This window comes from Octopus bimaculoides, chromosome 1 (genome assembly GCF_046866305.1).
Source record: "Octopus bimaculoides isolate indiv1 chromosome 1, ASM4686630v1, whole genome shotgun sequence".
NCBI classification, from domain to species: Eukaryota; Metazoa; Mollusca; class Cephalopoda; order Octopoda; family Octopodidae; genus Octopus; species Octopus bimaculoides.
The window spans coordinates 58843221-58865975 of NC_142928.1; the positions used below are offsets into that span (position 1 = coordinate 58843221).

Here is a 22755-nt window from a genome sequence, read left to right on the forward strand (position 1 = left end):
GTTGATGATGACATCACTTCCGGGTGATAATTTTTTCTTCTTTCTTGCAGTTATAATCTAAAGGTATATAACTCAGAGCTCAGGATAACGTTCTCATGAAACATGTATGAAGCAGTCGTAGTTGTTGTGAATACCTTCAAACAAATATTAATTTCTGATTTTGGTACAAGGTTTGAGGATTTTTTTTTTAGGTGATGGGGGAATACAGTCTATTATATTGACCCAGAAACTTGACTGGTGCTACATGACTTCGCAAGAAAGCAAATCGACTCCGGTGGGATTTGAACTCAGAATATAAAGGGGAATAACTAAATGATACATTCCCCACCCACGTCGTTCTACTGATTCTGTCAATCTACCTTTAAACAAATGTTGACACATCAACAACATGTGGGCCGAAACTGTTTGGAGTCATTTAATCATCTGACATCCCTCAGATGATTCCTGCCTGACAATCCCTTTATTTAAAGTGTTTGTTTTTGATAGTCCGTTGGATTAAGATAGTGATAAGTGTTATCCTGTTTCACGCATTTTTAAGTAAAGCGGCGTCTGTTAAAATGATATCCAGTTGAAACAATGTACAAGAATAATTTAGCTATTCGGGTGATGAAATATAATATGAGCCAGTGTATTGCATTTTTTCAATTCTTGTCAGAACAGGCTTACGCCTCCATTCATAAATCTCACTTCAGAAAAATTTCAAATAATCAGTTTCCGAAAATGTTACCTATATTGACTTTGTAGCTGTAGCTCTACCGTGGAGTTAAATATTGGAAACAGTGTGATGCCTGATTTACATCCTTTCTAATGCATTGTCAACTACAAGGTGAATGAAGTATTAGACATGGTACCAACACTCAATGAAGTAGGATACAAGAACACATCATAATGTCTTTCTTTTTAATGTTAAATAAACTCTGAAAGACTAACATAAATGCAAACTGTTAAAGAAGAAGCAGATTCATTTGATAAGAATTTTAATCAATCTGATTCGTTCTTCTTCCCCTCCTCCTCCTTATTAATATCACTCGCTGAATATCTATCTCTATACCGGTTAGTGAAAGAGGTAGCAAGATCGTCTTTTGCATCATTTTTAGTATCGTGTATTTTCGTGCAACTAGTACCAATGCGATCTCCGTTACTTCAAAATCTTTGCAACAGTTACTTCTTATCATAAAGTGTATTCTGATTCTTAAATTATAATCAATGTTCGTATGGATAAAAACGATGTTGGATAATATATAATCTTTCATTTTATATCCTACATACCAGTAGTAAATATACCTCTTCCGATCTTATTGGTAGAATAACATAATGATAATTAGTCAGAGAATGCGAATTTGAAACAGAACAAAATTCAGAGATCGAATATTTCAGATCTTAATTTACAACATCAGATCAGGCAAAATTTACCTAAATATTTTCAGTTTTACAAAGTCAATTGAATCATGTGCCTTGGAAAATATACTCGTATATTTTCTCAAACTGAACTAAAAGGGTTTTCTTTAAAAACCCCAGTTACCTCGACAAAAGCAAGTCTCAAAAAATAAAGTTTTCACCGTCTTCGTCATCATATTTTACCATAGCACGTTATTTTTATGACTAAAATTGTCAGTAAATTCACCAGCAAGAAAACAGTATTTTCTTGTTTTTATATTGTTTTCCCGACAAGGGACAATCCTATTTTGAACAACCAGTGAACAATTACTTTGGTGCTATCGGTTTTCAAAGCAACTTCCCTTACTATACTTCTTGATGACATCATAAATATGACCAATACTGCCAACAGAGCGATGACAACACAATCCAACCGCAAGTTCTATTTCATATTCTAAACTTCCTTGAAAAATTTCAATGTCGTCTTTGGAAAATTAGTTCCTACTAAGTGCATCAATCATGGGTCAACAGAGCTTATTGAAGCCAACACGCTCGCGGCATTACCGCGGGTGATAGCAAGGCTAAAGCGTTGGAATAGCTAAGCACCTTCACGGGCATCATCTGTCGCTAACGACGACAAGAATTTCGCTATCAGCGGCCCAGTTCCTCTAAATGTGTTAAACGCTGCACGATGGAAGAAATGGTTCACCGACAAGTCCCAATACTTTCGGATTTTACTTCGTTCGGTTACGGAAGAAGTGACTCTCCCATTTTCCGTAGCATCGAGGATGTGGGAGAGAGCAATGGAGTCACTGACTGTGACGTCCCAGATGAGACACCTACCACTTACCCAGAGACAGAAGGTAAGACCATCTGGTCTCTTCCCATCACTTTTGGACCATCCCGCCGGCTCCAGAACAGAAGGGAAATTTACCCGAGCTAGAGTCCGCTTAATGATCAGGTTTAGCTCGGTGTGACGAGCGAAACGTCCAGCATTTAAGCGGCAAGACAAACCATGAAGACCTTTGAGATCAAGGGGCCTACCATAACGACATCGAAGTCCCCCACAGACGTTGGTTCCCACTCTGAGTGCAATGGAGATAAGGAGCTCATCCAGACTGAGCAAACTGCCAATGTTGGCCACAGTTAGGGCATTAGCCCAACCCCACGAGAATTTCGCACTTCCAGAAAGTAGACGACACCTTGAAAATTGATCAGATTGATCAAAGAGAGTTGAAAATACCACTTGAACGCAGATTGTCCCATACTCCCTACATCCGTCTATCCGCATCTGTATCAGAAACTTTCAAATCCAGCTCTCTCCATTGTAGCAGAGCTTCATTCATCTCCCTATTGGAACTAGTCTATATTGGAAGGGAGATAATGTTGCCTACAAAAGAAGAGCAAGCGTGGATGGCGGAAAGAAAACAGGTAAGAGACAGAGATGAGCACTTACACTGACTTAGACCCCCAAACCGTTTGGGAAAATCAGCCTGGTTGTGAGACTCTGGAGAGAGTCTGACATTCACCAAATATTCCAACAGTCACAAGAACGGTTTCTTTTTGGCTAGTGATATCAGAAACTTGCTTTCATGTGTCAGACACCATTGTTCTATTACCCTTGAGAACGTGGACGAAGGCAATATTGTTGCACCTAGGCTTTTGTAGTTTATTATTAAAAAAGGATTGGCATTCTGTTTCTGAGGTATCTAGGACAATATTATCTGATGTGTCTCATTTAAGGCAGGATTATTTGAGGGAATTTAGCTGATATTTCTAACAGGTAGAGGTACCTTCTCCTCGAGGACGTGGGGTGCAAGCGTACCCTTAAAAGTTTTTTTTTTTTTGCGAGGAGGGGCAATGAAAATGCTTTGAACATCCTGTATTGGACTTGAGTTTGCACCTCCTCAGCACATTTCATTCCCGCACTTACACCCTTCTCATTATTTTAGTTTGTATGCATCACAGGAAGAAAAAATGCGCAGACATTTAGGGTTTAGAGGTAATATCATAATCCTTTATCAAAATTGTTATGACAGTGGGAATATAGCTAATACTCGTGATGCCGTAATAATACCTTTTCCGAGGACACTGAATGGCATAAATAGAATGGCTCCAATTTGGGATTTGAAACTTGCTCAAAATATTATTTCAGTTTAACTAGTTTTCTGTTTCTTTATTGTGATTCTTTTCTTCGATTCTTAAATCTGATAAGACGATACCCAAATTTCCTATCTTGTCAATGTTCGATGTAATAAAATATATAACATTGTCGAAATTAGAAAATGCTAATGAAACAAATTATAGTTTTGACTGGCAGAAACAATTTTTTTAAATGAGACCACTAATTGTGAAATGCTAACATTGACGTAAGATATCATATTTGGTATAATTGACTAAATGAACTAAACGTCTGATAAAACTGTTGTTTATCCCGAGGCTTTCGAATAAATAAGTGAACAATACCATTTCATTCTAATTCCAACTTACTCTTTTCTTATGGACACCAAATGAATGTAGGTGTTGAAAAGCTCACTCTTTTTTAAGATGTCACCTCACAAATGCTGTAATAGTTAATCTCTTGATCTTTCACCTTCGGAACGAACCGGTGAGTGGCAGTCACTTAGTCACTCGGCTTGCTAGAAATGGCAACGAAATCTCCATTAAATCATAAAACGGAACGGACTACTGGACAAGGTGCTACACATTGTATTTCTTAAGAACATATTCTACAGGGTGTCCACAAAGTCTGGCATAACATAAACAATTAAATATAAGATAATAATTTCTTAAAGTGTGTGTTAATCCCCATGGGGTACACGGAGTAAATAAAATCATAACATAAACAATTAAATATAAGAAATAATAATTTCTTAAAGTATGTGTTAATCCCCATGTACCCAGACTTTGTGGACACCCTGTAAAATGCTACCAACTTGTAATATTTGAACTCGGTGACATTTCGCTTTAGAAACTGAAAATAAAAGATTACCTTTAACTCTAACTACGTTCAACAGCACTAATTTAATCTGAGAACTGAAATGACTATTAAAAATACATCATACGATCATATTTCGTAACATATTCTCTTAAAAACAAAATTTCTCTATCGCATAAGACATAGATTTTGCTCCAGTGATGTGACGTCACAAAATTTATCCAATCAGAATTTAGTTCTCTTCAGCTCTAGAAAACGAAAGAATATTTAACCTCCACTAATTTTGAAAGCATTAAAAACTGCTTCCAAGATGCCGCGACGAGGACGTTCAATGTCATCCAGGTAAATGGAAAAAAAAACTATTTTCGTTTCCTTCTGTAAATCCTATATAAATTTACGAGCAATTCTTATTGTTTTTTCGCTGACCTTTTGATAGATGGCACGTGGATTTGCGTGTCCTTTATTCATTTAGTTCTAATTTCGCTTTGTCGAAATATTTGTTGACAATTGTTTATTAAAGTTACGTGACGGTCACTCAACTCTCAATTTAACCTGAAAAGTTAAAATTAATTTTAACTATTCAGTAGCAAGTAAAGAAAAGGTACGAAATTTAACAAATTAGTACCCTATTACTTATTTGCAGTCTTTCAAATAATTTTTTTTTCCTGATTGATTATAGGAAATATAGTATGTACCTAATTAGTACATGTGTTAGTGAAAACTGTATTTCTTGATTAATTTTTTAGAATTATTTTTCTTCTTTTAAACTCGGATCTTTCACCAGTATTTGAATAAATTACCCGGAAATAGTGAATATAAGTGAACGTTAACAATAATTGCGTCAGCAATGTATTAGAACTCGAATTTCGATTTGAAGCAATCACTCAAGATGATGATCAGCTACACATAAATCACGCTTAAAGGACAGTTTGTTCATATAATAGTGATATTTAAAAATAATATTTTAGGTATTACTGTTTAAATTTCAAAATGATAAAACTACTAATTTTATCAATTTTCAAAAATTTCAGTTAATCATTACTAATCATTAGATATAGCATTTGGTTATAACAGTACATTTTTGTTGAGCTCACATTGTATTAATTTTTTATCTTATTTTTTTTTATATTTTCTGACCCTAACCGTTAGCCTTACTCTAAAAATTGTAACAAAACTTTATTTTTAAAATTTTTATCCAATAAAATAAAATGGATTTCTTGGGGAACAAATGTTGCAGTAAGGGCACATGTTGCTTAAAATAATCTCAGTATAATAAAAACAATTTTCTTTGACGAAACATCTGCGTAATCGATGGCTCTGGTGGAAATAACAGCCATATCTCGCGAATCACACTTCTCCTACCGTCTTAAAAAAAGGAAGGCTTCATTGGTTAATGTGGTTCTGTATATGTGATGAAAAACCAAAATAAATTCATGGTCGCTGGATCTTTTTATAGATCGATTAGAACTCACCTGCAGCAAAAGAAACAACTCGTGTAATTTTAAAGGCATCTGTAAATTATGTTCGTTTTAAAACGTGTTATGGAGTAAAATCGCTGAACCATAATAACAATGTCTTAGTATGCTTACGTTTAACAGGCGTCATGTCTTAGGCCTGATCGAGCAAACTTAGTATCAAAGGCATAGTCTAACTGACAATTACAGCTTTTTCTTCAGGATCATTTCTTTCCCCAACAGCTCTACGGTAGGGTTTTATTGAGATTTGGCTGATATTTCCCCCATCTCGAGTGACCACGATGAGCCTTGCTCTCTGGTTGACTAGGAATGTTTTCATGCGTTTCTGTAACTTTCGGGTAGTTGTCGTTTAGCTACAGGTCAACTTTGGTCAGAATCCCATACCGCATGGAAAGAGAATAACAGAAGTTTGGGGCAAAAATGTAAAAATAATCGTGATTTCCAACATATGAAACTCGGGAACCCTATTTTAAAAAAATTAAAGAAAAAAACTTTTTCCTTTCCTATGATATACATGTGCTACACTTTTAAGGTGATTTGAAGGAGTTATAGCTAGCATATCGAGCAACTGCGTAGAGGCTCCCTCGTTTGTTATATCAATGATTAGCTCTGGGATTTAGGTATTTCATCATGTTTACTTACGTAACTTCTGTATGTAATTGCGTAATATAAGCAGTTGAGGTGCATATACACTTTCAGTCAACAATCTAGAATTGAGTTACATAAACAATGGTAATAGCAAATATAAGAACTCGTCTTTATTGAATACAACCAAACACTATTTTATACCGGTCAACTATTGTTATTGTAATCCATTTGTCGACGGAATTCTGGTTTAAGCATACTACATAACCCCTCAACTATATTTTTGGGAATTTTCTGGTGTGCTTAAAACAAAATTTCTCCCATTTGTCAAATAGACCGAGTTACTTCAAGGAATTTGTAATGGTCATATTTAATAGTTATATAACGACTGTCGACCAGGTCGAATTGCTGCATTTACAAGCAGTTTTTTTCACCATTGCGTTTTATTTCAACGATCAAGACTACAAGCTTCTACGTGGTTAGTCAACTTGCTAGTAATAGCAGCCAAATTTACCCCAGATCTGTATATTAGTGCTAGTCATGAAAAAAAACAACAAAAAAAACACCCAATGCACTCTGTAAAGTGGTTGTCATAAAGATGGGCATTCAACCACAGAAACTATACCAAAGCATATATTGGAGCAGTCCTCCAGCTCATTGAATTCTATCAAGCTGTCTGACCTATGCCAAACATGGAAGACAGATGTTAAATGATGAGTTTACAGGATGCATCCAGAAGGATTATTCAGGCAAATACCTTAATCTCAATTCCTCATAATTACTTCTGAATATGCTCACTCAGTGGTATTTATGTGTAATTAGGATGATTACCTTTTGGATGGATGTTATTTTTGGGCATTATTTCATTCAACTGTAAAACTTGTAACTAAAAATCCATCCTATAAACAGTATCTAATGTATATCATTATCATTTTTACATCTGTTTTTTCTTGCTTGAATAGGCTGGGTAGGTCTTCTCCAATACAGAATATTGCCACCTGTATTCATTTGGTATCTCCTTTATGAAGTTCAGTATCTTGAGATAAGTTTTCGTCACTTCCGCTCTTATTTTTGTCCGTGTCACTCACTATTCCCCTTTACTTGGATCATCTGGCACTTCTTTATCCAACTGTCATCATGCATATGCATTACATGTCCATATCACATGACATCTAATTCTTCTTATACTCAGATTTTCTCTTGATTTGATTGGACCTCATCATTGACATTAAACATTCAGCAGAGTATGCTCACCTTATTTCATTACAGCTTTCACCCATCCTCTGCATTCAGTGCTCATGTCTTTGGTACCATTCAAATTCATATATTGTAAACATGAATCATACAATCTATTTCTCACTTGAAAGTAGAATTCCTTTGTTGCTAGTAGAACTAATAGCTACCTGAACTTTTCTCTACTTGTTTTTATTCTGGCTTCTATACTTTCAGAACACCCTCCTCTAATGCTGATTAAGTCATTTCAGTCACAGAAATTGTCAAATAATTTTATGAAGCCTCTTCAAACCATACAATTTATTTCACTAGTATCCTGACTGTTTGCTACTCTCAGATATCTGTCACATAAATTATATTTGTGGGGTGTTTTAATAGTCTTTCTCACATTAGCATGGGCTGAACAAATATATTATTGAGACATTGTTTTAAAGCTGGATGGCTTTCGTGTCATAAACCTTTACCTGCTTTTGAAGTAAGGGATTTTTGGAAAACTCAAATGTAAACATGCATTTGTACACACACACACACACACATATGATGGGTATCTTTCATTTTCCGTTTACTAAATCCTTTTACTCGACTTACATGGCAGAAGACACTTGTTCAAGTATCTTCTGCTGGACACTTTCTACAAGGTGTTGCACAGTGTGTCTGAAGTCAGAACCATGTGGTTAGAAAGCAAATTTCTTACCGACACAGCTTTGCTTTCATCTAGTTATGATTTATGATTAGTTAGTTCCATTATGAGCAGAGATTGTATTTGTATTATTTATTTCTTCAAATACTTTCAGGCCAATGGTTCCAGCTCCGGTTTCCAGGCCTGTAGCTCCAGCTCCTGTTCCTGCTCAACCTTCTGCAGTTGCAGCTCCTCGACAACCTGGACTTTTCGCACAAATGGCTACCACAGCTGCAGGTGTTGCTGTGGGCTCTGCTGTTGTGAGTATTTTGTGTTTTGTACTTTTTATGAATTCTTACCGAACTGTTGCAATATACTGTGTATTTTTATACCTTTTAAACAAGTTTGCAATGAGCCAATTATTGATCCACCACATTTTGGCGACAAGAATGACCAAGTTTGTATGTGTAACCTGGATGAAACAAATATCACTAAATACTCAGCAGGTTGTCCCGTAGAAACCTACAATTGTCTTCCACGTTGTGTGATGCTATATGCCCTTCTATTTCGTAAAATGCTTCGAGTAAGACATCTCTAAATCTCTGTCCATTTGCAGGATCTTAAAGCTTCCAAACCCTTCTCCTCCAAGCTGGTCTACTTCTGGGCATCCATTTAGCCTTGATCCTGAAGTCGCTAACTACTAATCTGTGTTGATGGGTACATTCTTCACCTGGGAAGGTTTTGGCATTTATAAGCCGTCCTCTTTCCCTATTTCTGGCGAGGATGTAGTTGATTTGCTTAGTGTGTCTGCCGGAACACTAGGTGACAGGCAGGTTTCCTGAAGTTGGTATTGCAAGCCATAAGATCATTTGCATCACAGAATTCCAGCAGTCTGGTTCCCTCCTCATTGCAGGAACCGAAGCCATAGCCTCCATATACACCATGGAAGACCCCTGCATGTTGTCCAATATGACCATTGAAATCACCAGCCACAAAGAGTAGGTCCCTGTCATTCGTTAATGAGGTAGTTTGCAACAGGGTGTCATAGAATTGGTCTTTCTGCCCATCCGGTAGCCCTGGTTGAGGGGCAGAGGCTGAGATGATGGTAGCTAACCTATGGTGAAGCATTAGTCTAATCTTAAGTACTCTATCACATACTCTGACTACCTCGATTACCTTATCAACCCATTTCTCTACAAGAAGTATTCCCATGCTCCCGACCCCGTCAGTGTTCCCTGCCCAGAAAATCTTGTACCTGTATTCTTTGCCTGTGAGGAACCTAGCGGAACCTCCTCTCCATCTCACTTCTTGGATGCAGCACAAATCTACGCGTCTCCGTTCAAGCATCTCAACAAACCTACCTTTCAGTGTGCCGACGTTGAGAGTGCCAATTCTGATGGTGTGGGCCTGTGAGACCCTGGGATGAGGGAAAGCAGTGTCCTGTACCTGAAAAGAAAGCTTGCATTTGGCAGAATTTGTAAACAAAACGATGCCTACAACCTGCATACACTCTGTTATCTTCCCCAGTTCTTTTTCAACTCTACCCATTTTGACAGTTTGCTCCCATCCCCTCATTTTCCTTCCCATGCAAACCAACCACCAACTTCTACCTTGTGGCACCACCTGGGCACCCCATTGACATTATCTATCTCTTGCAGCTCCTACTAATCATTATCTCTTTCTCCTGCTAGATATGAATAGCCATGCAGATCCCTCAACAAAAATCTGCTCCTCTCATAGTTATCCATCGTCTCCCAACATGAGGATGATCTTCATAAGTCTGTAGTCCTGTGAATTGCATGGCAATCTCAATTGTGAAAGCATGCCTACAACCTGCATCTTTATGTGCTATAAGATCGATAAAACCCTGAATAGGGGAGGGGGTGGCATTAGGCCCCTAGAAGTGTTTGCAGGAGACAACCAAGGATGACCTACATGACAATTTGCTAAAACTGTAATGAATTAGCTCAACAGTTAAATAAGGCAACTTTATAAGTGAATATTTAAAAAAAATTATTTTTACACAGTACTGTTTATTAAAACCCATTCTTCTACTCCCTAATTTTTAATTTACACTTACTGATTGCAAAATTCTGAACTTTTCCAAGTTATTGGAATGAAGCAATAGAAATGATTAGTGCAGGGTAGTTTTTATGTTGTTCAGTTATTCTGTGAACTTCGGTTATTCCTTTTATTGTTAACATGTAAATAAAATTTAATGGCTTTATGAAATGATAGGAAAATAAAAAAACTAAAATTGCTTTATTTTACAATCTTTCTAGGGTCATACTGTGGGACATGCTTTAACTGGATCATTTAGTGGCTCAAATAATGAAGTTGCTGCACCAGCACAACAAGCAACTTCTCCTGAACCAATTCACCCACAATCTGCAGGATCCACACATGCAAATCGATGTGAATGGGAAATCAAGCAATTTATGGAATGTGCTCAAAATCAAAGTGATATCACTTTATGTTCAGGATTTAATGAGGCTATTAAATTATGCAAGCAACAAAATGGTAAATATATTTTCTATTTGTTTTTTAAAACTCATCAAACATTTTCCACTGTATCAATATTATGTTATTTAATGGTGTTGATAACTTTATTAGGTTTGATACAGGTAAACAGTTGAGCAAGTATCATAACTGACTCCTTGTAACATCATTTTGATGTGCTTAATATTTTAGATAGCTTAAATGTTGACCCTGATAACAAGACAGCTCATGATAAAGTTACTTGATAACAAAGCTCAAGATATCTTGTGGCTGTGCTGTCAAAAACTACATTTTATCTATTAATTTCTGGAAGCAGAAGACATGGGATGAAATGCTGAAGGCTGACCTCAGGACCTTGAGCCTAATGAAAAGATGGCTAAGGATTGAGATCTCTAGTGATCTGTGGTCTTTCAAAAGGCTCCTTGGCATCAGAACAGTTCTGAAAGTGCTTTCTGCCCATGTTACAATGACTCTCCTTCTCCTCACATGCATTATGCCTGCCTTCACCACCACCACTGGCTCCTAAAGACTCCTCAACTATGTCATTCCTCTCTTGACCCCCATCCCCACTTTCCTGCATTTCTCTATCTTCTCCAGTTCATTGTTTTCAACTCTACCCATTTTAACAGTTTGCTCCCATCCCCTCATTCTCCTTCCCATGCAAACCGACCACCAACTTCTTCTCAGCTTGTGCCTTGTGGCACCACCTGGGCACCTCATTGTCATTATCTATCTCTTGCAGCTCCTACTAATCATTTTCTCTTTCTCCTGCTAGATGTGAATAGCCATGCAGATCCCTCAACAAGAATCTGCTCATCTCATAGTTATCCATCATCCTCCAAAATGAGGATGATCTTCATAAGTCTAGTCCTGTGAACTGCATGGCAATCTCAATTGTGAAAGTATGCATGAAAAAAGCACCCAGTCTACAATGTAAAGTGGTTGGTGTTAGGAAGGGCATCCAACTGTAGAAGCCATGCTGAAGCAGACATTGGAGCATGAAGCAGTCCTCGTACTCATCAGATTGTCATACCATCCAACCTGTGCCAGCATGGAACATGGATGTTAAATGATGATGAGTTGACATGGAGATTTCTTTTTGAACAGATGTTATTAACAACTTTTGGCACTTAATTTTAGTTACAAAAAGTAAATTAAATAACTTCCCCGCACCCCCTTTTCTGCCAGTTTTACAACATCACTAATAGCAGCTAATTCTCAAAATTGAAAGTTTTCTCTCATAGTATATTGATAATACTGAAAGAAAATATTCCAGTTTTATTGTAGATGATGCGAATTAATATTTCTGATGTTTAAAGTCAAAATGAAATGTAAGCAAATGCCATAATCAGTGGCTTGTTCTGAGTATCAGTTTCCACTGATATTAGAGACAAATACTTTTGTATATATCACTTTCCTCTTAATTTAGTATTTTATTTAGTTTGTATTAAAAGATCTTCAGATTCAAGGGGGTTTATTCTCTAATTTGAGCTTATAAGGATTTCAAAAAGAACAAAATCACATGACATCAAGATTTAGGTTCATGTCTAAATTTGGGTATTTGTCAAGTGTTCTGGGTTTTTTTTTTTTTTTTTTTTGTGCATTGGTATGACCTTAGGAAGATGGAAAATAAATATCAATTGCATTCAAGTTTTTAGCGGAAAGAACATCAAATTTTTAACCTTTCAATTTATGCTACTCTTAAGTTTCACTTTAGCTACAGATTATTTCTTAATAGTTGATCAGAAGACTGGAGGGTGTTAATAAAAAAAATTAGTCCATATAATGTTGACAAGAACTTTCTGCATGGAATCTCTCTTTGCTATAAGACTCACTTCTTAGTTGTGTAAATTTTTCATTACTTGTGTGTACACTAAAAAAACAAATGGAATTTCAACCCAACTACTTTTTGGTTAGATTTAATATTGTAATAGATCTAACTGCTATTTTATTTCAACCATCTAAATCCAGCAAAAAGGAAGGAACATAAACCAGCAGAAATTAAAATCGACAAGGGAAGAAAAGTATTATGATGGGGGTAAAAGAAAATTTATAAATGTATTTTCTTTTTGTTAACATCAAAACTTTGTTGTTTTTGGATTATGACATTCCTGCTGATCTTCATTTACTTCACATCATATAGTTTAGTATTTTTATCTGTATTTGCTATGGCTACTGTGAAAAATGTTGCTTCATCACAAACCTTCAATAGAGCTGAAAACCAAGTAATATTATGAAACCAATGTTTACTTTAAATCTATTAGGAGCTGAAAGTGTAATTTGATTACTTGTCTCATTTTAGGATTCAGGTTTCCTTGATATGCTGTTAGTAATATTTTTTTTTTTACAAAAGACATTAGAAACTTATTCTGTCATTTAATTTTTTTTTTTTTTTTTTTTTAGGAATATCTTTATAATGGCTTCACTGTAGCAGTTTTAATTTATGGAGCTATGAATTTACTACTGACTTTATGAAGACTAACAAATTATTGGAAAGAAAATCAGTGGTAAACGCAGTTTTAATATGCAACAAATGTAGTCAAGTTTTGTTCAATATTGTTAATAAATCTGGTTTTAAATTTGCTGTTTTCTCTTTTTTTTTTTTTTTAAATTTTAAAATCCACCACAGACAGTGTGTGGTTGTGAAGTTCGCTTTGCAACTACTTTGTTTTGACTTTGATTCCTCTGTACAGCACCTTTTGGGAAAGGGTCCTCTACTGTAGTCTCAGACAAGCCAATTCTTGGTGAGTAGACTTTGGTACATGAAAATTGTATAATCCCATTATTGTATATAGTTTTTTATGAGCAATCTGAGAAATGTCACTTGTCAAACAAAGCCCCTTGTGATATTTGTTCTGGACTAAAGAACTCTTTTGTGAAATTTGTACCTAGTAATGCTTATTGTTCATTAATTACTATGTAAAATAAATATTAATTCTCAGTTAGAAATAATCTCTTACATTTCACATCTATTGAATTTTAGAAATATCATGATGACTTGTGGTGCATTTTTGTATGGCTAAGGCACTTATCACTCTTGAATATGTATCTGGAAGAGCTCTTCAAGGCAGAAAATACCTAAGCTTGCATAAGTGCAAGCCATAATGAAATTTTGTTTCCACATATAGAGACCAGATACTGTAAACCTGACATTACCAGAAAGCCACTCACTAATACACCCCAATTTCTGACCTAGAGCCTTCTGCTCTTCAGATCTCACTGAACGTGTGCTACTCTTTCATTTTCCTTTGCCATTCCTATTGTGCTCTTTTTGTTCCCAGAATATTGACCCTCTGGAATTCCTTATCTGCAACTGTTTAAGATTATCAACTACATCAGTCTCAGAAAGCTGTCTTTTTCTCTAGATTAAGCTAAATAGGCAAAAAAACTGTTATTTTCCTTTTGTAATTGGAAAACCCAAGTTGGGCTAATGATTAAAACCAAAACTGGTGATTTGCACTAAATAGAGTTAGAAGGTGGCTATAATGTTAGCCTTCACATTCCAATAACAAAATAAAACCTGTGGAAATTCCATAGGTTTTTGATAGTGAAAATTTTTGGAATAGTAGTTGAAGACAACAGCTGGCAGGTAAGATAGGGAGGGAGATATGTGACAAGAAAAAAACTGCCAATGAATCGTTACAGATGTATAATCCTACATAGTGTGTATGCAGATATGTGTGTATATATATATATACATACCATGAATTGTAATAGATTTTTGTGGTTATGTTGGTAAGATGTTAACAGGTAGTGATTACAAGGAGTTGAGAGCTAAAATTTGAAAATACTATATAATTTAAAACATGCATTGTAGTATAAGTAATGTTGCTGCTGCCACGACCATAACTATAAAAAAAAAAAAAACTATCACCACCACTACCTCTTAATTGTCTATACTTTTCCATCTCTGAGATACCTCCCTTAATGTAGGTAGCTCATACAAAAATATATATAAAATACTTAAATGAGTTTACTTAACAATACATTGGAATAGTTTGAATTGGGTAGTTATAGCAAATCACTAAAGTGCCTGATAGAGGCATTTAGAGATTTGCTATCAAGATGACAGGGCAACAATATTTGTATACTCGTCACAAAGCTGAAGAAGAAACTGCCACAACTGGATAGATATGTTACGATGTAAGGAGTAATGTTACAAAGACTGCCATAAGGATCAACACAGTAGAAGAAAACAATGAGTAATTTAAAATGTATCTTTAATCCATTAAAGAAACTTGGTCTTCTTGTGATTTAGAGATTGCATACTTCAAATGAAATTGAGAAAATATAACCCATCAGATGGTGTAAACAATATTTGTTATGAGCAAATGAGGCAAAACCATGTCCTCTCTGGAGGATGGAATCAAAATTCAATAATCCTAATCATCTGCTTGAGCAGAACTCTGTCACACAGGTAACTGATTTTCAGAAATGTACAATGCTTTTAGATTCGACCTTCCTATAAAGATGGTATGACAAGAAAGAATTAGGATTTGAAATATGGTCCCCTACATTTAAAGACTTGAGTTTGTTGATGGATACATAGCTGCAGCTGTATGTATATTAATATATAGTCAACCTGGTTCTTTTATTTACTAGGCTATAAAAAGTTGCTGATGTGACTGCCAACAGCAGTCGAGAAATATCTTCTTTTCGTTAAATTTAATCTGAGCTGAAATGTAGATAATGCAATATACAACTCTTTGGCTATGTATCAATCAATACATAAATAATATATTAAAATTAACAACAGATTGAGAGACTTAAGATGAAAGAAATAGAAAATTTGGTTGACACTAAAAAAATAAACTGAGTAATACTAGAAAGGAAAGTAATGCGGCACTAGTGAAGCCTTTGATTATGCCCAGCACGAAAACCTCCAAGCGAAAGTCACCTACTGATGGAAATACATTTTGTCTCTTGATGCTCTAGTTTCCCGTGAACCTGCATTATTATAACATGTCTAGGAGGATTTCTGATTCATACTTGCTATCATCTCTAACAACACACTCCTATGCAGTTGACACCACCTTCAGATCTGAATCATGTGCACATGCATCATTCATGCCAGATCTACATGGCCTTCACACAGAGAGAGACTTCGAAACAATTCAATGAGGACAGTTTTTTCTCCAGCACTAATACTACTGCCAGACACCAAACTTCACATTATCTTGTCATAAAAATCGAAAAAAACCAGTTACTACAAATATTACACTTTCTGATCTCATAAGTTTAACCATACAAAAACTGTATTCACAATAAACTCTTCCTTAGGAGTCAGGAAATATTTCAGCTCTAGATAGTTACTGACAAGGATGACTCAATTATTAATTCACAGCACTACAACTGTTACTATAATGCTTTTACTCTCCTGAACTAGTTAGCTGCATTTCTCCTGTCCACATTTCCCCCTTAGATGTTCAAACCAAAGAAAGCACATCATTGTCAACATTCATGAATGGTCTGCAGAGATGATGGACACCATCGTTGTCCTTGGTACATGTGTTTTGTTGAAACACCCATTTACTGCGGGATAGTGTGCAGGGAGAGTTCCCTACATAATACTGAATGTTAACAAACACCAACACACAGCATTATGTTTGGAGCTTTCCCTGGATGCTGTCTCACACAAACGGGTGTTTAAACAGAACACACTTCGTATGTGCGACTTAAATGTTTACATTACTAAAACTGCTTTTAATTTGTAATTCCATATATATCCATAAGATAAAAAAGCCTATTTTAAAATGACATGGTCCAACAATATGTCTACTTCAGTCATATATGCAAAAAGGGGGTGGAGGTGAAATAGTTTTGCCACAAAATGAATCTTTATAAACTTACCTTTTTCGCTGGGTGGATACTAATGAAATATTTTGATTAAACAAATAAGCTATTATACTGATGTTAATGTTGCATAAATTAGGTACAGAACCTCTGATTAACTTAAATTGCTTTAATATCAACAAAACAAAAGTTTAATACAGAAAAAATTAGAAATTTATTCCTACAAGTGTTTAAAAAATAGATTCACAGAATTAGTCTTTAAATAAGAATGTACAAAGTACTTTGAATCTTTTTTTTTTCTCGTTAAAATTAGTGAGAATCATCTAAATACTATTAAGAAAGGCATATAAAGAACTGACCAAATTTTAAAATCAATATTGAATATTAACTTCAAATCATTGTTATTTCAAACAGCTGATAATCACATCAATTCTTTCTGACATGATGCTATAAGGTATTTAACTTTTGATGACCAACATACATAATCACACTTGCCCAGGCACACATACACTGAGATAATCAAATTTAATGTAATTTTTTTCGTACAAACTTTTAATGTTTGGAAGAAATATACTGTGCTAATATTCTTGCATTCATAAATATAAATACCTAAAGAAGTGATATTATGAAGGAATCATTGTTAGTTTTTAAAATGGAAACATCAAAAGTAATCTAAGAATAATATGAAATATTTTGCAAAGCAATCAGAAAGTAACAGTAGGGGGTGAGGGAGAAAAAAAATCAAAAATAAAGAAAACAAAAACTTTGAATGAAAAGAAGCAAATAACTTAGTAACAAATGATACAAATATTTTCTTCAGGAACAAAATCATTTCAATAGCGTGAACTGTTATGAATGCTTTTTTTTTTTATCCTTTGCCCAGTTTATCACATATCTCTAGCTATTTCTAAATAGTACAACGATTCAAAATTAAACCAAATGAACAAAATTTAAATATAAACTCCAATATCACAGATAAAAATATAATTTCAAAGGAAATTTCAATTCTGCTTTATATGTATCTTTTTTCTTTAAAATATTCCTAAAGGGAAGGAAGAAATTTAATACCATTGTAATAAAAAATACGAGAAAAGAAACTTTTCTCATTGAAATATTTTCTGAGACATTTCATGTGAGTTCTAATTTCCTCATATACCATCGTACAGATGGCTTTTAAACATCTGTATTGAAATCCATTGTAAAATATAAGAACTTAGATGGGTTAAGTTGTTTTTCATGACAAGAATTGCAGAAGGTTTTGGTCAGGCTATAAGTAACCAAAAAATGAAAACAATAGCCAGGCCAAGAAAAACCTTCGATAAGATCTGTTCTTCTTCATGGTGAGGAGACCCTGTCGGAGCTGCAATTAAAAGAAAAGAAAAACTTCATTATAACATATCGGTGAGAAAATGAAGTTTTATTAATTAGGTCTTTATACACATATAAATGTAACTTTTTTTGTAAGATAGTCAAAGAGAGAGAGAGCAGTACCCATAATCCTTTGTAGATCTTTCTAGATGAGAGTTATATGGCTGGTGCTCAGCTTTAATATCTGTAGGTGGGTGTTTATGAAAATTGAGGGAATTACAGTTCTAAGAAAGAAAAATTTGGCAAAATGTTTTGTAGGGGGGAATCTGGTAGGTTGAGACAGTAATGGTGACAAGAAGAGAGACAAAACTAGTGGGCCTTGTAAAGACAGTACGTAGCTAGCGAATTTAGAGGCTATTGTGGTAGTAGTAAAAGAAACAGTACATTTGTGAGTTAGGGGTTAATTTAATTTTTGCCAAAGCCAAATAGCATTAATGCATACGTGTGACAGCAACACCATCTCATAATGGAGGGCAAATTCTCTAGTGTGGGTCATATTAGAAGGCAGTAATTGATCAGAACTGAAGTATTTCCTGCTTGAAAGAAAATTCATATTACTGAATGCGGTTTTGGTGATATCAAACATGTCAGTTCAGTAAGCAATCAGGTGTAACACTTAACATTTACAATAACTTCGATTCTGTCTTGATATTGCTGAATGAGGCTAGGTTGTCATGACCCCCAAAGTTATTGTTTATAGCCATTGTGCAGGTTAGCATGAGAAAATCAAGTTATGAAGAAAATGCAGGAGGAGTGAAGTGCAATATCTTCTCTAAAGAACTGTATTGCTAGAAGCTGCAGTATGAGTTTCATTAATGTACAGAAGATATAACTGCACTTCAGAGTACACTAAAATCAATAGAGTGTAAGGTCAGGGAAAGCCCTCTAACCATACATTGTGTTCTGACTGAAAGCTTCTGATCCAAGATACAATTGATATATAGATACCTTATGGGAGCAATTCATGTTCTAATACCAAATAGTTGAAGGGTTTGCTGATGTTAAGCACAACAGAGCAAAGGAGATTTGGAGCATTTCAACTTGAGACTCATCAATGGTACTCCTCAAGCTGATCTCACTATGTAAGCAATATTAGTGGTTACTGAGGTGAAAGTTAGTTTGTGAACAAGATAATTGTTAATTATTGCCATCACCTTTGAGATCTTGAAAGTGAAAGGTAAATAGATAAGAATGACAGTCTTTCTGAAATCATATTTTAGGTACAGTCAATGTAACTCTAGCACAATGCTTCAGATATACTGGCCAAATTGCTATTCTGAGCTATCTGCATCAGCTACTGTACTCACTGGTTCACCAAAACACCTAACACCTTTGATCACTTTCTCACCTCTAAATTCAATCTTTACCAATGCATTAATATTTGCACCCATTGGATCATCCAATCACAAGAGAATGACAAATCAATAAAGATGTATATACATGGTTCCTCTTCAAATACTACAAAACATCTTAAAAATGGGTAACTATACCAGATAAGGTAATGAAAAATATGCCAGAGAAGAAGACTAGATGATAATTCAGTGCAATATGCATCACAAATGACATTTTTTAATTGATGACATTAAACTAGAATGCAAGGTTTCAAAATAAAACCACCAACATGAAACACATTATAAACTTAAACTCAGACATGTATGTATGTATGTATATATATATATATATATATATATATTATATATATATATATATACATACATACATTCACACAATACATATATAAATACATACACACACACACAGAGTAAAGGTATGTGACCGAATAGTTGGTTTCATGATAATGAATGAAGTTGAGTTTGGTTTCTGAACTGGGTGGCAACTGCATTGTATCCTTGAGCAAGGCATATTTTTTAACATCACTACAGCCTGCTCAGCTGAAAATGAATACTAGCTGTTACAATTTCTATCTTGTGCTGGGTGGAAGGGGCAAGAGGGTATCTATACTCATGACTACATAGGCATCTAAAACAATTAGCAAAAGCATGGTACAAGCTACCAACATACATACTGTTGTGGCCAGAATCACAACACCCCCTCTGAGAATAGACTTGACGAACTGACCATAAATAGTAGAGGCCTGAGTGAGAGACACAGAGAGAGTGAGCGTTAATCGCAGGAATTCATAAGGTGTCATTTTGGTAGTTTGTTGGAATATCATTTGGTGGTTCATGTATAGTTTGTGGAGAGTTTATTGGATTGTTACATTGTTGTTACCCTGCTTGGTTATATATTTTATTGTTACTACACAGTTATAGTGTAAACAAGTATCGCCATAAATAGTGGCGATACTACAATAACTGGCAACGAGTAATAATTGGGGATGAGATTTGAAACTCACGCAGGTCAGTTAAATTTTTGTCTGCAACAGCAGAAAGAGTCGATCAACAGTACCCAAGAGTTGAATAACAGTACCCAAAAGTCGAACAACAGTTGCTGGAATTAATAAGGAAGTATGGAAACATTATAAGTTGGTTTTCACCAGATGGTGTATCGAACTCTATAACAGAATTCAGTTATGACCTAGAGGAGGGTATAACATTTGCAATGTACTTTCAAAAGGTGTTTCAGAATATTAAAAGAAAAAATTAATTTCCGATTTGTCATTGGCTCATTTCAATCCTGCAGCAGAAATTGCTTCTGAATATGAATTAGGAGTAGTTTTGCTATACAAATATAAAGACGTTAATATGAAGGTGGTGGTTCATGCCTCATGTGCTCTGATTGCAGCAGAAAAAAAACTACAGTCAGATAGAGAAAGAAGCTCTAGTGATTATTTTTGCTGTGAAGAAATTTCACAGATTTCTCCTCGATAGAAGTTTCTAGCTTCAGATAGACCACCGACCATTACTAGCAATTTTCAGATCGAAGAAAGGAATTCCTACACATATCGCTAACAATGCTGGGGTACAACATTGATAAATTACAACTTTAAGATGGAGTACATTCCTTCTAAGAAAATTGGCCACGTAGATTGTTTATCTAGGCTAATTCCAAAGAATGCAGAACTGCTGGAAGATACAGTGATAGCCGTATTACAATCAGAAAAGGAAATTAAAAACGTTATGTGTAATGTCATTCAGGAGTTACCAGTGACTGTACAAGATATAAAAAGTAAATCAGTGGAAGACAAATACATCATAAAAGTGAAAGAAACCTTGAAAGGTAAACACAAAGGTGAACTATTTTTCACCCTGCAACAATGTATTAATGTACGCACAAAGAGTGGCAGTACCAACTGCACTACAAAAATGGATATTACATGAATTTCATAGCGGACACCTAGGGATGTCAAGAATAAAAGCCTTGATAAGGAGTTATGAGTATTGGACCGGGATGTTAAAAATTTCGTAAAATCATGTAGAGGTACCACCAGTAAAATAGCAATCGCGGTTTGAGATAGATAGTCCGTGGTCCAGGGTACATATAGACTACGCTGGACCAGTGAATGGTCATTGTTGATAGCTTTACCAAATGGGTGGAAGCATGTAGGTGCAATCAATCTACCTCGAAGGTAACAATAAAGTTCCAGCATGAACTTGTTGCTCGATACAGTATTCCGGACACCATAGTATCAGACAATGGAACATAATTTACAGGATATAAGTTCAAGAAATTCTGAAAAATGTATGCAATCAAGCACATGTTTACCCCGCCCTACCACCTGAGGTCAAATGGGTTAGCAGAATGATTCATAGACACTTTTAAGCAAGCACTAAAAAAAGCAGGGAACGAGTCAGGAAATGACGAAGCACTAACTCAATTCTTAGGGATGTACAGAATAATGCCCAATTCAAATACCAGTTCAGGCGAGTCGCCTGCAGAGCTAATGTTTGCTCAAAAGATTAAACCAATCTTCGACAAATTGTTGCCAAAGGAAAAATCGTATAGAGAAAATACAAAAAATTCAACTTAACATTTTGATGTCAGAAGTGACTACTAATACCTCAGTGGCCAACAGGATTTGACTCTCCACTTGCTGGCACCTGAGATGCCTAGCATGTTGAATATCCTGCTGAGAGACTGGCCCTGCAGCTCCTCTACATTCTGTCTCAATGAGATTACACCTTACTCATCACCTACTGTTTTAACATACTTCCATCAGCTCAGTATACTTTGCTCTCTTCCTCTTGTTGACCTCCTCAATGCAGTTACCCCAGGGAGAGATCAACATCATATCTGACTTCAGTGACCTGGAGGCAACAGTTTCTGGGAAGCTCAGCTACTTCTCAAGGCCAACTTTTCAAATCCCAACTTGTGTAAGTTATGCAGATAGTGCCAAAGTGGAGTTAGAGATGGACACAAACAACAATTATCTATACATAGAATCAACACCTGGATAAATGACATGAAATTCCAATGCCATAATCAATATTTATGTGAAGTGTGTGTGTGTGTGTGTGTGTGTGCACGCATATATATACATATACGCACACACACACACACACACAAATATATCCACTCAGCTATACACACACTGATATATAAACGCATATACACTATGTGTTGTAGACTTAATTCATTACCCAGTTTCATACCATCTAGACTTTGGAACCTTTAAAAGAGTTTAACTTTGTTGCAAGCAGTTCCCTAGTCATAAGTTACAGGCCACACCCCATCCTTTCTTACAGCCTGACAAAAAGTGTTACCACTCCTCCACTAATAGGTCATAAAACAAAATCCAGAGTTAAATTGCTAATCAATTCCTGAAATATTTAAAATCATAACGTAGAGATTACTTTGTTAATTAACAAAGTAATCTCTACGTTATGATTTTAAAAATATGAGTCAGTAAACTGACTCATATTTCTAAAATCATAATAAAATTATCATGTCTATAGTTTAATGATAAA

The 22755-nt window shown here is 35.3% G+C and overlaps 2 protein-coding genes across 3 annotated transcripts in view; one reads left to right on the forward strand and one right to left on the reverse strand.

The window, feature by feature from the left end:
* The first annotated feature begins 40 nt into the window (after positions 1 to 40).
* Positions 41 to 13310, forward strand: LOC106881383 (coiled-coil-helix-coiled-coil-helix domain-containing protein 2). Of its 2 annotated transcripts, none has more exons than XM_089351771.1 (4): positions 41 to 2808; positions 8403 to 8547; positions 10510 to 10747; positions 13130 to 13310. In XM_089351771.1, exons 2-4 carry the CDS (start codon positions 8407 to 8409, stop codon positions 13141 to 13143), a joined length of 393 nt encoding a protein of 130 aa, XP_089207897.1. In that variant the 5' UTR covers positions 41 to 2808; positions 8403 to 8406; the 3' UTR covers positions 13144 to 13310. The 2 variants fall into 2 exon arrangements, with proteins under 2 accessions (XP_089207897.1, XP_014787240.1); XM_014931754.3 differs by lacking the exon at positions 41 to 2808 and adding an exon at positions 4293 to 4657.
* Positions 13311 to 14929: 1619 nt separating this feature from the next.
* LOC106881378 (E3 ubiquitin-protein ligase RNF185) overlaps positions 14930 to 22755 on the reverse strand; it is a 41279-nt gene continuing 33453 nt past the window's right edge. Inside the window, exon 5 of the mRNA XM_052967037.2 lies at positions 14930 to 17879. Within this exon, the coding sequence (XP_052822997.1) occupies positions 17782 to 17879 (98 nt within the window). The 3' untranslated portion in view covers positions 14930 to 17781. The remainder of the gene's footprint in view (positions 17880 to 22755) is intronic.

Coding starts and splice junctions, on each gene's coding strand:
- LOC106881383 (XM_014931754.3), top strand. CDS start 4,626: ATGCCGCGACGAGGACGTTCAATGTCATCCAG. Junction 4,658..8,402: donor GGACGTTCAATGTCATCCAG/GTAAATGGAAAA, acceptor AAATACTTTCAG/GCCAATGGTTCCAGCTCCGG. Junction 8,548..10,509: donor TTGCTGTGGGCTCTGCTGTT/GTGAGTATTTTG, acceptor CAATCTTTCTAG/GGTCATACTGTGGGACATGC.